Source organism: Cuculus canorus, chromosome Z (assembly GCF_017976375.1).
Source record: "Cuculus canorus isolate bCucCan1 chromosome Z, bCucCan1.pri, whole genome shotgun sequence".
Lineage (NCBI taxonomy): Eukaryota > Metazoa > Chordata > Aves > Cuculiformes > Cuculidae > Cuculus > Cuculus canorus.
The window spans coordinates 70,576,377-70,593,130 of record NC_071441.1 but is presented as its reverse complement, the minus strand read 5'-3'; the positions used below and the strand labels follow the sequence as shown (position 1 = coordinate 70,593,130).

Here is a 16,754-nt window from a genome sequence, read left to right as displayed (position 1 = left end):
CTGAACTGGACCCACTGTGATGACACTGGGAACATTCCTCACTTGGGAACAGTTCAGCAAAGGCTGGTTTATAGATAATGATTTCACTCCTCCTTTGCCCGTATCTGTTTAAAATCCAGTACAGCCCCTTGTACATGTGTAAAGGTGCTTATGGGGTATAGCTTATTTCCATCCACAGCAGCAGCTGTGTTCATCTCAGAGCCCTTGTAGCAGTGTTTGTGTCCGTATTGTTCCATCCTGCCACCCCTCGCAGCTGTGCCTGTGCACCAGGGGGCTGTACTTGAACAGCATCCATTTCTAAATGACTATACTTACCGTTCTGCGAAAGCAGGGCGTGGACCAGCTCAAAGTTTTAAAAAATATATCTTCTTATAAAAGGGACACCCTTGCTGAGCAACAAAGCGACTGTTTTCACTGCCCTGTTCTTTTTAATTGGCTTTCATTTGGGATAAGCCTTGATTGCAGGCAGAGTGGCCTGCTCATGGACAAGGTGTTAACAAAGCTATCTCCGGGATGGATCAGTGCTGGGATGCTGTTTTACTTTTCACTATAGTGGATATTCCCTCCTTAAAAAAAAAAAAAAAAAAAAAAAGCAACATTTGACAAATCTTATCTCAGTGAGTCTCCCCGCTCTATCAAGGGTCTGGTTTTAAGGTTCAGAAAGAGCGGATATTAAGATTTTTAATGTCCTGGCTCGGGGGGAAGGGGGGGGGGGGGGGGGGGGGTTGCTGGAAGATTTTGTTTCGTGCGGGTTTTGTTGTTGTTGTCATTCTTTTATCACACTCCGAGGCACAAAGCAGGATTTGAAAGCAGGTGAGTCACGGGGCTGGGAATTCGGGAGATGGGCTGTCTTGAGGGTTTTACCCTCCTCGAAGCTCCCGGGCTGTCAGATCTCTGCCTCTTTAGACTTTAAACGTTGCAAGCGTGTGGCTGGAAAGGGTAGACGGACAGATTCCCCACCTTAGACCCCAATAAATAGCATTCCCGGTCAGACAATGCGCGGTGCTTTCCACCAGCGCGGCGTCAGCCGTCTGACGGCAGCTGCCTCCCCATGAGCGGCCGGAGATGCTCCAAGAGCCCGAAAAGGCAGCGGAGGCTGCCGGGGGGGGGGGGGGCAAGGGATGGGGTGTCGCCCCCAGATGCGGGATCAGGGGGAAAGGAAGAAGGGGAAGGGAAGAAGCGGATGGGTCTCATCCCTTCCCAGCAGATCTCCGGTACTGTCTGTCGCCCGGGGGAGGGGGGCGAAGTCCCACCCCCCCCCCCTTCTCCCTCCAGGATCGAGCCCCTTCGCTCTCCTCTCCGGGCAGGGGCGCTCGTTGAAGGCGCGGGAGGACCGGCACTCCCAGGAGCAGTTGCAATAGCTGAGCCACCTGCATTGGGTCGGTTTTTAAATAGATATATATATGTATATATAAAACACCCTTTTAGATATATCTTTATAGATGTATAGTGCTTTAAAAAATATTTTTAAGGGAGCTGGGGCAGGACACTGCTTTGCTGCTGCACTGTTAGGACAAAAAAAAAAAAGGAAATAAAGTGAAAACTGCTACAAATTTGTTGTGGGTTTTTGTTTATTTTTTTTTTTTTTTTGGTTTTGGTTGTTTGGTTTTTTTTCTTTTTCTTTTTTTTTTTTTTTTTTTCCTAAACAGAAATAAAAATAAATTCCGGTCAATAAAGCAGGCAGGGACTCTGCAAATTTAAACTGATCCCCCTCCCTCCTCCGAGGCTGCCCCTTCCGTTGGCAGCCACACGTGCTCCGGGGCCGGGGGGGTCCCGCTCGCAGCCGCTGCCTCCCGGGAGCAGCCGGCGGCGCCGCCAACAATAGCCGGGAGCCCCCGCCGGGCTGCGGGAGCCCCGGGGGAAGGGAGGCACTCGGGGGGCTGCAGGTCTAGGTGGGGGTTCGAGCCAGGTAACTCGCGAGATGCTCCGAGCTCGCCCGCTGGGGTTTCTCCGAGCTTCATCCCCGGGAACCCGGGGGAAAGGAGAAAGAAAAATTGCTCTCGGCACATGCAGAGCCTCGTTTTGTTACTGTCCGGATTACTGTTATTATTATAATTTGAGGGACAAGGAGTAGTTGTGCCCTTAAGCCAAACCCCCCCCCCACCCCCCCCCAGATGAGATGAAGGAGAGCTGATTTCATTTCCACCATATAGTACACTTTGTCTAGAGAGCATTGTTCGGACAAGCAAGTCCCGATCCCTGACGACTACAAAATACGATTTATGTTTCCATCAGAGAGAGACAGAATATCCTGATGGCTTGGAAGTCGGGCAAGAAAATCTTATCTAATCAATCCCTTTCCAATACACACCCCCCCCCAGCAGACAGCTAGCACAGGACATAACGCCCGCACTGATTGTACGTAAAATAAATATCAGAAGCATGAAAATTAACAATAGTCATCTCAATATTTTTTGTCTGCCTTCAATGAGCTACGATAATACAGTTTGCACCTTTCCTAGCTTGATGTCATCATCATCAGCATAATTTTTTTAAAAAAGCTTAAAGAGCATGCATTTTTTTTTAATGCAACAAGAACATATATAGTAGAGAGCTTGTAACATCACAACCACAACAACAACAGAAAAAGCAACCTCTGAGCCCGAGGATTCGTCCATATCTGAACTGCTTTTATTATCAATTGCGAAATCATAATAAGAGTAAATAATAAATAAAGACACATCGTCATAATAGGAAGAAGTCAGAACACCTTGGGTTTGTTTTTTTCCCCCGTTCAAATAAAAAGGCAGATTTCCCGATGATCACTGAAATTATAAAGACAGCGATTGATCGGAGGGCTTGCAAAGGAAAAGGAAAAAAAAAAAAATCATCATCATTGGTCCTAAAAACGCAACCGTTCCCCTTTGCTCACTTGGCACAATAGAAATTGACTGTCTCTCAAAGAGCCATGCGCCTAGTGCTATTTATAGCCAGGGGCTGTGTTGGAAGATACCATTAAGCTTCTCCCGGGCAGACAGACAGGGGGGTGGTTGGATGGGAGGAGGGGGTTTAGCCAGAGTAGAGGCAAAAGCAATCCCCCACCCCCAGCCTCCCTTCCCCGCACACACACACATCCACACACTCACACCCCACCCCCTAGTCTGGCTGGGAATTTGAACCGATCCAGCCTGTTTAAACGGAAAGGACACAGATCTTCAATGTAAAAAAAAAAAAAAAAAAAAAAAAAAAAATCAGATCAGACCCAGAGAGAGAGAGAGAGAGAGAGAGACACGGAGAGGGAGGAGAGTGTGTGTGTGAGAGTGTGTGTGTGTGTGTGTGTGTGTGAAAGAGGGAGAGGGAGCGAGAGAGCGAGAGAGAGGGAGAGAGAGAGAGAGGGAGAGAGGGAGGGAGAGAGAAAAGAAGAGGGGGAAAAAAAGGAAAGAAGATTTTCTCTATGTATATAAAGATGGCCACGTTAGCAAACGGACAACCAGACAATACCAGCCTGAGTAGCAATCACAGCAACCCCAGCACCAACGGGCATATGAACGGATTAAACCATAGTCCCGGAAACCCATCCACCATCCCAATGAAGGACCACGATGCCATTAAGCTCTTTATTGGGCAGATCCCCCGTAACCTGGACGAGAAAGACCTCAAACCGCTCTTCGAGGAGTTCGGGAAGATCTATGAACTGACGGTGCTGAAGGACAGGTTCACTGGCATGCACAAAGGTGAGTTACCTCCTGAACTTTCCCGGGAGAGATCGGGAGAGGAAGGCAAGCTCCCGCTCCCTCTCTGGGTCTCTCTTTCTCTCTTTCCTTTCGATTTCATTTCATTTTATTTCATTTTTTTTGGCTGGCCCGGGGGCGGAGGCGACAGGCTGGGGGGGCAGGGAAATAAATAATAGACCCTCCAGGAAAGAGAAGAGAAAGAGGCAAGGAAGGGAGTCAGCTCGGTTTGGCTTATTTATTAGTATTTTTGTCTCTTTCCCCGCTTTTTTGGGGGGTGAGGCGCAGGCACTCGCGAACGCCGGGGCGTTCGGGCGGGCGGCGGAGCGGGCGGGCAGGCAGCTGTCCGCACGCCGTGGTGCTGAAAAGGGGGAAAGGGCTCCTCGCTCCCTTCGGGAGCAACACATTTTCCACCCAGGGGTATATGTGTGTCCGTGCGTCTGTCCGTGTGTTTGCGCGGAGACGGGGAGCTCCTATTTTACAACTGTTGTGTATCTGGCAACGGTACCTTTTCTTTTCCTTTCCTTCCCCCCCCTCCTTATTTTTTAATTTTTTACCGCTGCTACAATTATTATTTGTAGTCTACTCCACAGCCAGAGGCAGAGGAGATTGAGTTGCTCAGGGAGAGTATTTTATTTTTATTTTGTTCAGCGTGGGAACAGGGACATAAACAACAATAAAAAAAAAAAGCCTGTCTAAAGCGGGGCGGGGGACGGATGTACAAAATCACAACATGAGTGTGTGTTGGAGAGGGCAAGCCAGGAGGGATGGGTGGCAGTTTAGTTCCAGAGAGGAAAAGTCTCCAAGCAGGCATATTCCAAGCACTACTTTAATGTGCCCAAAGTCCATCCTGGGAACTTTTTAGATTTTCTTTAAAGGCAGCAGAGACATACTCCCTGTGCAATGCCTCACTCACTCCAACTCTGTCCGCTCCTTTCCCTGCTTAGCTTAGGCTCTCTGGAGGTGCATTTCAGATTAGATGATGCTACATTTTGGGGGTGGGGGAGGGTGTGTATAGCGAGGCAGAGATGTTAGGATCCTTGGGTAGGAAAGTAGGACTCGTATAGAAGAAGTTCATAATTTGCATGGTAGCCTTGCTTAGGAGCAGGAGAGATCCAGGAGCAAAGTGAACCACTTTATTAACTCAGGTTCTGTAATATGTGTGACTGTGTGGGTTTTTTTCATTAGATGTATAGTTATTAATATATATATAGAGAGAGAGAGAAAAAGGAAAAGATCAGGTCAGAAGTGATTGGGGTGTGACTCCAGATCTAGTGCAGGAGGAGAAAGGGTTTTGCAGGGGACTGTGAGGGGAGTGGAAGTTGCATCTGTTACAGGAGAGGTTCAGTAGCAGTGTCTACTCCAGCCTGGTGGACTCTTAGCGGGCAGAGTCACTGATAATGGCATTACGGGCTTCCCAGCTTTCCAGATGCCTTGGCGAGTTGTAAATCTTAAACTTAACAGCATGTTCAGCAGGCATCTCTTCCCGCTTCCCACTCACTCCCCTCCTCTCTTCCATCCTCAGGAAATGCGAATGAAAATATCCTCTGACAGTGCAAAGTACTAGTTTTGTGTAGGCTAGGGAAAATGTTCAGGGCTCAGGGACCGGGCAGTCAGCCCAAGTTAGAGTATATTTCTTCCTTCCTTCCTTGCCGGTCGCTCCAAACACCCTTTTCATATTTACAACGATCGGTGTAGCCCTTCCGAGCCTTGCTTTCTTTTCAGACTAGCTTCCTAGAAGCCACATCGAGGTCTGATGGGCATCATTTAAACATGACATCCGTATAATTATTAATCATAACCATAAAGACAATAGTAAGAAGCACAGAGAAGAAAGGTCCTGGGAGGTTCTGTCTAATAGATGAGGTGTAGTGAGAGTAGCCACTGAGCTCGTGTGTGCATGCATGTGTTTGCAAAAATTATCTAAGGTTTCTATAAAATAAAAATAGCAACAGTAAAAGCTACACTGAAGAGAGTCACCCAATATAGTATAGAGGAAACCTTTGAGTTAACACCTCGATAGAAGATTTTTGTGGTGGAGGGTGGTTATTTTGATTTATTGATGACATTTTATTATATCGTTACATTCTATCTTAAAACATTAATTAATCAGTTTATACAGTAACTTTAATTTCTGTTTCACAGATGTGAATTCTTCCTCTTTTGATTGAGGTTTGCTTTTACTCTATGCCTGTATTCAGAGACAAACTCAGGAAGGCGGGGAGGGAGGGAGGGAGAGAGAGAGGGATCATTTATCTTGCTTGGATGTGTTTAACACATATTCTTGAATTAAGCAAGATACTAACTTCATTTCCCTTCATTTATGTTCTAAAGCTGCAACCTAGGAAAAAAGCCAGGTGGGAAATCTTGTCACCTCATCAAACAAAATTACATGAGTTCATCTTGAAAGAAATAGTCATTTTTAACCTCGTAGAAGTTTTAGACTTTGGAAGGAAAAATTATGATGATGATTGTTATTTCGCAAGCTAGGGTTTGAGTGAAGCTTCAATAGACACCGAGTTGCCAGCGTTTCAGAGATCAGTTTTATTTAGTACATCCAAGAAGAGTTTGAACTCCTTTCTAGCGATGCCGCTGATTTATTAGCTAATCCTGATAAAAATGTGCCTCTGGCTACCTGGAAAAAAATTACTTTCTTGCCAGTAGTGATTAATTACTATTAAGTCAAAAAGCATGATGGGGCTTTGAAGGATGGTGATTGTGTTTGACTCTTTTAACTATTTTATTTAATTTTATTTCTTTTTTAATCTATGATTTTTCTTTTCCCTTCTCTAAATGTAGTCATATGAAGCATAGTATTCACTCAGATCTCCTTATTTTGGCTTTGCTTTGCAGGCATAGGTGAGGAATTGTATAAGATAGCCTAACTTAGCTCTTGAGGGTAGGATGGCAATACGAAACCCCGAGATGCTTTCCACAAGTGATGCATAATGCTTATACATTAATTGATCCATCACTCGCAGTTGATTTCATTCCTAATCCAGGGGGTGAAGCTCTGGCAGTAGTATACCCTGAAGGGTTAATAGTGGGCTGTAGTTTATTTAAGTGGAAGGAGAGAAAACCTTGGGTGTGGAGGGGGAGAAGGTGGGCTTGCGTTGGGAGGAGGGAAGAGACGCAAATTCTGTTAAAGTAAAAATGTAGCAACCAGAGTAATTTCAGGTGTAAATGCATTGAAATGAAATCACAGTATGTATATTCTTGAATACATTATGAAGAGATACTATTGTGGTGCTCCTGTATAACAGGAGGAAATTGAAAATGAAGAACCTAAAGACAAAGTGCATGACTATGCCCCCTTCCCAAAACAACTATTGCAAAAGGAAAGTGAAGTTCCAGGTTCTCTCACCATCAACCCTGGCTAATACCAGGCCAGGTACCAGGGAAGAAGCAGGGGAGCACCATTCTCTTGCAGACATGCAAAGAAACAAATGGGTATGGGGGAAGCAGCTTGTGTGAGAAGGCGGGAAATGCTTGCCAGATCCCCAAGAAAGCAAGCTTTCATGGCACAAATGTAGCTGCTGCATATTTTCCCCATCCTCACTTCTCTCTTCACAGGGCAAGAACAAGCTCCTGCTGTGGTACTTTGCTCTAGGGTTGGGAAGAGGCTGTGTGCTGAGATCCGCGGGTAGAAATCTACTGAGGCTGAGCTGACCCACCCACACGCTTACATACACACACACACGCGCGCGCGCGCGCACACACACACACACACACAGAGTTAACTAATCACACTTCAACAATTTAGCAAGCCTTTCATTCATAACTTCCCCCCTTCTTATCTAGCAGCGGAGTATGCTTAAAGGCTGAGTTACTGGGAGACATAAAGGTTAGTGCTCTCAGGACAGCCATATTATAATGCATTATCTTTGAAGTCATTTAAGGCCAATTTAAGTGGTATTTAGTATAATATTTATGAATTAATGTAATCTAAATATAGGACTGTCCCCATAGGTTTTAACAGCCTTTTCTATCAAAGCTTGCTTGTACCCATGGCCTGGAATGTGTTTTAATTTAAAACACACAGGTCTACATAATATTCTATTTAGGAAGTCAGAAGAGATCAGCATTCCACAATTAACTGAGATTTACTGAAACACACGCTGGTGAGTGCACTTAAAGAGTGGAGATAGTGTGCAGTGGGAAAGCAAGACTCTTCCGTAGACCCAGAGCTACAACAGTGTTCCATCCCTTATTTAAGGAGGGGAAAAAAGCACAAAACTCCCAAAACCTCCTGAAATCCACCACTGCAGTCCTGTGGTAAGGATGGTGTTCCTACCTGACCCAAACCTCACTCAATAAGCATTCAATGCGGTTAGCGAAATGCAGTATGAAAAGAATAGTGTAGTTCTTTTGCTGCTTTACTTTTGCAAAAGTATAAATAATTTTGAAATTTAAGACACCTCAGGGGTAGGTAAACAAAGCTTCCATTCATTATATTCTGTCTGTTTGATTACAAAGACAGATGATAGAAAAATTAAAACCTTGTTAAGTCTAAGGATGTTTATGAAGGTTTTAGATATCTCAGAAATTCAAAGGTGCAATGAAAATGAGCACTCAATTAAGATGATTTATTTGTATATATGTATAAATGTATAGATTTGTGTGTGTATATACATACAGAAAAAAAGGGATGCATACACATTCATGCATATAGCCTTTGGGAAATGGAAATTTAGTTGAAAAGAAGCACAACGCAATACAGGTGCTGAATAAACTCCTCCATAATTGAAACATAAGGCTTGCCTGGCTGAAAGCAACACATAGAGCATTTAGTATGGTAGTAAACCAAACAAGTTTTAGGGAGGTAAATGCACAAATAAACTGGAATAAAACAGAAGAGGCTTTATGCCTTAGGTCTAAAGAACAACCCCGTAAAACAATCAAAATGCAATTGGATAGCTTGATGGAAGAGAGAGGAAAAAAGCAACCCCCTGTACATTATAATTTCCTTTACAGATGAGCGTGTATGTGTTTTGATAACGTCAAACTGATAGTCCAAATTGCTTCATAAATTAGGAGGCTCTATGTTAACTCTTTTTTCAAGGGGTCTGGACATGGATTCTGGTTTCTAAAAGCAGCTGCAGCCAGTTATGATGCTGTTGTTACGGTTGTGTCAGCATTTCCAATACAAACTCCAATTTTCTGGGATGTCTCGCTTGGCTGTTAAGTTTTGCACTGAAAGCTGTTCTTCAGCTAGCCCCACTACCATATCAACTAATCATCCTTACAAGAACAGGTTTGTTTTAAAGTTACATAATGCGGAGTGAAGAAGGAAATTAAAGTTTGTATTTCTAAAGCTTTTGTTTCTTTTCTTACCTTTCCCCAGGTTAAACTTGTATTTCCTGCACGTTCATGGATTGTAATTATCCCCCCCACCCCCCCAGTATCTACATGTACTGATGCCTTTGGGCATTTTAGGGAAGGAAAAAAAGGTACTTCTTTTTTTTTTCTTGGAGAAAAAAAAAAAAAACAACAACAACCAAATCTCATAATATTTACTTGGCCAAAGCAACGTTTTAATTAAAGGGTGAATTAGGAACATACTCATTTCTGAAATACAACAGAGGAAACAGGGAAAGTTTGTTTTTGTTTTATTTTATTTCTTCCCCTCTATTCAGCCAGAAGAGATCGGGAACATCAGCACTGAAGTAGGGGAAAAAATTGAGGATCCTTCTCACCTTGGTTGAAAAGTGTGGTTCGTCTGGTCCTGTATCCCGTATCGGCCAGTGGCCAGTGTCACAGACAGGGCTTTCTTTAGCAGAGGATTCAAATTGCACAGTATAATAAAAGCCAGGCAGCTGATGGAATAGTCTTCTGAAGGAAGTTGTCACACAGTATCTGGAAATTTTACCTGGGTAAAGAGTGAGTGAGATTGCAGAAAATGTCTTGTGCTCAACTGAAAAGTGAATTGCACCTGTCAAGGAGGGCAAGCAGAAGGCTCTATGTGTGGTGGTCAAGAGCAAGGGGCAGAAGGGGCTGGATGTCTGAGGAGGGCCTCCCCTAGCCTCAAGAGCTGGAAATACACAGCCCCATTTTTCAGCAAGACGTCAGGGTGTTTTTTGTCATGCATACCCTGTGCGCGTGCATACCAGCCGCACTGACCCGACAGACCATAACGACACTAAAGGAGCTGTTACCGTCCCTCCCGTCAATCAAGTGTGAACTGAGGCGGGTTTATGCGACAGGCAGTAATGGTTCCAAGGGAGAAAAAGTGGGGAAGATGATCTAGGCAGTTTGGCCAGTTACCTGCATTTAAAATAGAGAAAAAAATCACCAGATGCCCAAAGACTCACGTAGGTGTCAGCTATAGCTTTACAATAATATTCCATAAAAGCAAGAGGCTGCAAAGCTCAACATGACCTGTCCATCAAGTGCTGCCTGGTTTCTTCCCCGTAAGAGTTTGCCCTAAACAGGTGAGGTGTTAAGTGAGCTAAGCTGAACCCCATCTTTAACAAAGACGCTGTATCATCTTTACTTAGGGAACGAAGCCCTGTTGTCTGCTTGCTGGGCAGAAATCAGCGAGATTTTAGCCGTCACTTTGGTGGGTTCACATTTGGAGGTCCTGGTGCAGGCTTGCACTTAGTATTTCTCATTCCTCTTAAAATTCCAGATTGTGGATTTACATAGCAAACCACAACACTTGCAGCTAATGCTAGCAGCTTCTAGGCTTGCTGGCTTGTCCCTTAACTTATCTTTCCTTCTGTAAGTGAAACAAAAACTAAAACAAAGCTGAGGAACTGACAAAAGTCAGACCCTTGCCACATTTCTCACTCACTTAACTGTTCCACTGATGCCCGCATGACTGTTGACGGGGTTTGTCATGGCAGACTGACTCTTATGTATTAAAATCTGCAGCGGAAAAAGGGAAAAATAATAACCTTGGTGAGTTAAAGTTATGGCTTTTCTTGCTCTGTCGCTTCAATGACTGAGCTAGGGTATATATTACAGGGGCATCTCTCCCTGTAAGTCCTCAAGATGTATTGTCGCATTTTGGGGATCGTAGGATCTATTGAATCACTTTGTCTGTGCTGCATTGCTTGTTGTGGGCTGGAGTCAGGATGTCACCACAGATATTGCATTTGTTTGCTTTTGTCACTGTGAGCCACAGCCTGAATGCACACACAGGTGAATGCAGCTTTTAATGTGCATTCATTATATCCAACTGACATCCCCTCGAAGGAAGAGAGGGCTTATTATTGTCACTCCTTAAAATAAAGATGGATGAGAGCTCTAAACCTCTCAACTAAAGTACCTGACCATACGTAGTAACTAAAAATAAATCATATACAGCCATCTATTCCATGTAAATGAATGGCAAGACATATAGATATAGACATTGTGTTAAGTTTGTCAAGCAGAAGCAGCCAAAAATATTGATCAAGGCAAGGGGGAAAAATTGATAATGAACTGGACTCCAAGAAGACTTTAATTGACAGTGACTTCTGTGAACCAGCTTTGGACAGTATATATAAACTGACCACGATGTAACTTTATTGCAATGCACTCTCCTTTAATTAATTGTCACCTTTGTTAATACTGGCTACAGATCAAAGGTTTAAGGATACTTAACAGGTTCTTAGTAACAAACCATTCAGATGCATTAGAAATATCCGACAGCTCAGCCAATGAGGCATGCAGATTTCGATCTACCTTACCCTTATCTGTTTATTTCTCTCTCCTTTGTTGAACATGGACAATCGTTGTTTAACATTAACTATTTCATAGATGCATTTGTTGGCAATGTTGATGCCTCCAGGGATATATAGTTGCCAGCAACTGCCACAAGAAAGTTGCTTGCAGTTTGAAAGATCAAGGTGCTGTGCAGACATAGCCTGTAATGCAGGCTATTCTCTTCCCTTTACATTGCTGAGGTAAATTTAAATCTAGAAAATATAAAAAGACACAGTTTGGATGAAAGGTGCAGCCGAGAATTAACTTTTACGTGAGAAGTGCATGTGCTGAGAGGTACAAGTGTGCCTGTCACGTCTATATATCACACACACATGGAACCATTTAACATACCTGCATATTAATGAAAACATGCATTCAGTACAGACAGGCTGATATATGTCTCTAAATAATTCCTTTCTAAAGACAGTACAGAGATCATATTATTTTGTGAAAATTGCAGGTGACTTCTACAGGCTAGTCATGAAATTATATGCAGAGTTAAATATGATACATAGCTGTTTGTTCATTATACTAATTTAATGATACAGTCACAATTAATTAATCCATATCTGGTTTATTTGTACATTGTGCCTGAGTCTCCAAAATATTTAGAGGCAACCGAGCTGACTTCCCAGTGTGCCGGGGCAGATAACTCTGGACATGAAGCTTCTTCAAACAGAATAAAACTGGAGAATTGCAGACAGAGTTGGTCTGATGAAATCTGACTGCATATTTGGACTGTTTCTGATTCAAATGCCTGTGTATATAATACATAGAGACTGTATGTGCATGCATGTATCGAGGAGACAGACTTACATTTGCACATAGTTCCTCTCTTTTTCAGTCCCGAAGGATAGATTCACATCACATAATATGCATCACTCACTGCAAACGCACACAAATATCTTTGTCGGATTCGGTAGCTTCTTGCAGGTAGATGTATACATCAGCATCAGCCTAATAATATCTCTATAAAACAGTGCTTCTTTCCTAGGATCCAGAGGGATGAAGGTTGTCAGAAGATCAAAAGATATATCACAGTGTGCTTGTAGAAATCCCCTGATTATGTTTCCTCTCTATAATGCTCTAATTCACTATTTGATCAATTGTAAAAGGGCCAATGCTTCAGGAGGAAAAAAAAAAGTATTAGGTTACTAGATGCTTGAGGGTGAGTAAAAATCAGACCTAAAATTATATGTAGCAATACAGTAATGAGCTTATCAATACTTCTTTAAGGAATCTGACAGCCCTATAGGAGAGATTCAGTTCTGTGAGCAAAGGTCACAACATAGATATTGCTTATTAAAACTATCGATAGCCTGGTTGACCAATCTAACCAGAAACTGTATAATGTACCTGCTGTTAACAGGCAGGGAGGAGAATTATGAAGAATTTTCAGAATTATCCACATGTAATATTAATAATATTGATTGATTCTAATAATATGATAAGGTAAAGATGCAGTTCTTTGAAATGGTGCATGAGAGAGGGACTGGGGGGAGTGAAGGAGATACCTTTGCTGGCTCGATTGAGGTGGCTTGCACCACTTCGAAAGCTAACCCAGAGAAAACTCAGTTTTCTTGCCCATTAAAAGCAGAGCTCCGTTTCTTGTCCGCTATTTTACCCAGACAAAACCAAGATACCTATATCTCTACAATCAGGTTTTTGTCTGACATCTACAGAGAAGCGAGAGACCTGAGAAACTCTGAGCCGCCAAGACCATTTTGGTCACTCAGCTCAGCCTCCCCCCTCCATCAGAGCAGGATTAATCCCAGAAAGCTCTTTTTTAGCAGAACAATGCAATGAAATTTCTTGATTTGTTTTATTCTTTTTTTTTCCTATCTTTAACAGCATTTAAAAATGGAAGGAAAACCAGGGGGGAAGTAGTGTATATTCTGTGATAGGTGTAATCTATAAATGATAGGCAAGGACTTTACAGAGTAGCTATAGAACTGCTCCAAAGTCTGCTGCAATCTTCACGAAAATTTCCCTTGCCTGCAGCAGAGTTTGGATTGGGCCCTAAGTTACGGGCAGTTCTGCAAGGTACCACTTCTTGAAGCAGGAACAACCGATAATGTGCAATGTGGCTGCCTTAAGGTTGTTACTCATCTAAACTCAGATACGCAGACCTGCTTGCTTCTGAATTTCCTAACTACTCCCTCTTCAGTAACAGCCTGCCTTATCTACGTACGCTAGTTCACTTTTTTCGCTACACCATTCAGCTTAAAGTGTCTCATTCCAGTCTCCTCATGGTAGTTTCAAGATGGTTTGCATTTCATTATGCCTTCTCTCAGTTTACAGGGCAAGTCTTTTTCTTTTGTGAACATTTAATTGCTTTTAAAAACAATTTATTTGTTTGCATTCCACATTCAATAATACATAGATGAGGATGCAATTTTTCACCCTCTTTTATAAAGATATATTGGTATTCGGTTATTCTATGCTATGGGTTTTGTTCTGCCTTGTGCATTTGGAGCAAGTATGGTCATTTTTTTGCTTTGTTTTCCTTTTTCCTATCTTTTTTTTTTCACTATAGATTTTTTTTTTCTTTTCCTTTAAGAAAAAAAAAATCTCATTCAAGATACTGGCAATAAATGAGAAAAGTAGGAGTGGAAGTGAGGAATGGGCAAGAAAACCAACAAAATCCTTTGGCAAAGTGTTTAAAAGCATTAGATTGCTGCATGTTTATTTGCAAAAGTCTGGATCCAGCCAATTTTGATACCAAAGAAAAAAGTAACTTACAAATTATTAAGCTCTATGTTTATTCATTGACAGAGAAGAAAAAAAAAACCAAACCAGCAAGCCAACCCTTAGAAATAGTAGAAGGAGCATTCTACTACTATTTAACAAAACTTAACACAAATTAATCTAATTAATAAATAAGAAAAGCAAGCATTATTATTCCTTCTGAATTATTTGCCAGTGGTTAATACACCTCAGAGCTGCCCATTTAAAAATTTCTGCCTGTGCCTGCAGCATCACTCAAAAGAAGGGCACTATCAGGTGGGTGAAGGTGGGCAGTGAGGATGCCTTGGTTCTAATCACAGTGTGGATAATTACTCACCAGCACTCTCTGATGGAGTCACTTAAGCTCGGTGCCTTCAGGCCTGATCTGAAACCTGTTGAATCAATGGAAAGATTCCCATTGGCTGCAGTGAGCTATTGATCTTTCATTTCCCCATCTGCATTATTAAGCCAGTTGAATTTTATTTTATTTTATTTTAAGTTTTTTTAAAAGGGAGAACTTAAAGGCATAAATTTGACATTTATTTTTTTTTCTCAGTAAAACCTGTAGTGTATTTCTGATGACAAATGTGTTACATCAGAGCTCCTTTCTGTACAGATCACAAAAAAACAAGCTTTCAAAAAACACGCAGTGAGGAGGTGGAAAATTAGCTTTGCTCATTTCACTTGTAAATACATATTTGTCCCTGCTTTGCCAAGAAAGGGTCAACAACAATTTTGCCAATTTTATTTGTGAATAGGATTCAACCTTCGTAATTTTTCTGTCTACAGGAAAATCATCGTTCACTGATTCAGGATCTTGATTTTTTTTTTTCCTTCTTTTAGTGAATCACATATATATTCTTCATTGTTATGGCAACTAAGGGAGCTGCAAAGCTCAAGGATTTGACGAAGGGCTGCATCTCACCTCTCTTCTTTAAGGGTCTGATCTAAACCTATTGTTTGCAATATGATTTAGATCAAGTTGAAAGTATCTGCTTTCACCGGGTCAGTAAAAAGAGCAAGTTCCCTCTAGATAAGTGTACTCCTGCACTCAGTATGGGCAGGTGGAATTGACAGTCATCGTCCATTTGCTGAGGACGAACCCAACACTCCCTGAAGTCAATAGTTAGACTCTGACCCAGCCTCACAAACAACAGACAGACACCATGTGAATCCTTAAGCAGGGGTGCGAAAGTCCCTGACTTTGGCAGAGCAAGGCAGTTCAAAAGGAAGTTTTCACTGCTGCTACCCAACAAGTACCTTATTGAGGGAAACAAACAAGATTCCAGTGACCTCAAGTATCCCATCACAACAAAATTAATTTAGAAACTTTTTCATTTAAAAGGAAGGTTTCAGATGGTCTCCAACAATGAAGATCTGACAAGTAAATGGATCAGGCTCCCTGCTTTATTTATTTTTTTTTTAAAATTTTATTATTTCTGTTACAGTTTTAGTTAGTTCATCAATAAGAATGTATGTGGAGGCAGGTTTTTGTGTATCTATCTCACCTGTGTTTATGTCTTTTATGAAATAAATGGAGGAGCTGGAGTGTGCATGTGTATATGTGTGTGTGTTGAGTCGATTATCTAACCCAAGTCTATTTGAAATCATCACAGTGCACTTGAGTCAATGATATTCTGTCAAAGGTGGAGAGGAAGCGTGTGTGCAGAGTGAGTGTGTGAACGTGATGCTGTTTGATTGCCTGAAACCCAACTAAGTCTCAGTTTCAAAGGCCCGGGGGCAGCAGGGAAAGTATTTGTTTGTTTAATTATTTATATATTTACTCAGCTTTACTGACAGTGTTTGCAGATGGGGAAAAAAAAATAAAATGAAGAAGGAATGTTGGGTTCTTGTTTGGAGGGGAATGTGTGTTGTATTAGCCTCAATCTGTTCTTCTATAAAACGGCTGCTTTGTGCTGTTAAATGATCATTTGTTACTGACCGGCTCATTGAAAAAGGCCAGAGAGGTGCTGGTAGAATTAGATTTTACGAGTTTATTTGTAAAAGGAGTTGCACAATAGGTGTGTCATTCCCCTGTCTTCTCCTCTACACTGACCCAGGCACAGGACTTCTTGCAGTAGCTTCTTAATCCAAAAGAAATAGCTAAGCCACCAACAAACCTAGTAACCCTGCTCTATTCTACCTTGCAAATGACCTCAGTCTGATTGCCGGGTGAGTGGCTCACTCCCCAGCCTCGGTTTTCCACCCCTGGCCTCGGTATTTGCTTTCCAAATGCTGCACCTGGGCTCTATCTGCCTGGGTTTGCATCTAAGACCAAATCCTCATCCTCTTTTCCCAAGTTTCCTCCCCTAGTTGCAGGGTCAAGCCGACAACCAGCCCCAACCTGTCTCCAGGGCTAGGTCCCTTCCCCATGTGGAGCTCCAGGCTCGTTGCCCATTTCCCACCATGTCCTTCTCAGACTACCTGTGCTTATGAGCTGTTTATTTTCCATAGCCAACTCGTGCCACTGCAGACCTATTTCCTCAGCTCTTGCCATTGCTGTTCACACTTCTCTTCCCTCGGTTCGGCTCTGCACTGGCGTTTTGCCCTCTTGCTGTTGCAAGGCTGTCACCCCTGTAGAGAGTACTTCACCGATTCATGTCGTGAGTTGACGCTCCGATTCTCTGCGTTATCTATCTCTCCTCTCCTTTCTCAGCTTTTCCCTGA

At 42.5% G+C, this 16,754-nt stretch overlaps 1 protein-coding gene across 11 annotated transcripts in view; it reads left to right on the top strand.

Moving 5' to 3' along the window:
- Positions 1 to 3,242: 3,242 nt before the first annotated feature.
- The window catches only part of CELF4 (CUGBP Elav-like family member 4), a 709,115-nt gene continuing 695,603 nt past the window's right edge, over positions 3,243 to 16,754 (top strand). For 5 of the 11 annotated variants that reach the window (XR_008447745.1, XR_008447744.1, XM_054054195.1 and 2 more), the window contains exon 1: positions 3,245 to 3,674. Coding sequence is in view for 9 of the 11 variants with exons in the window: in XM_054054195.1 (XP_053910170.1) it covers positions 3,395 to 3,674 (280 nt within the window). In the remaining 2 variants the exon portion in view is untranslated. Of the gene's footprint in view, positions 3,675 to 16,754 lie in introns of all 11 variants that reach the window. The other 6 variants (XM_054054194.1, XM_054054193.1, XM_054054191.1 and 3 more) reach the window with 3 other exon arrangements.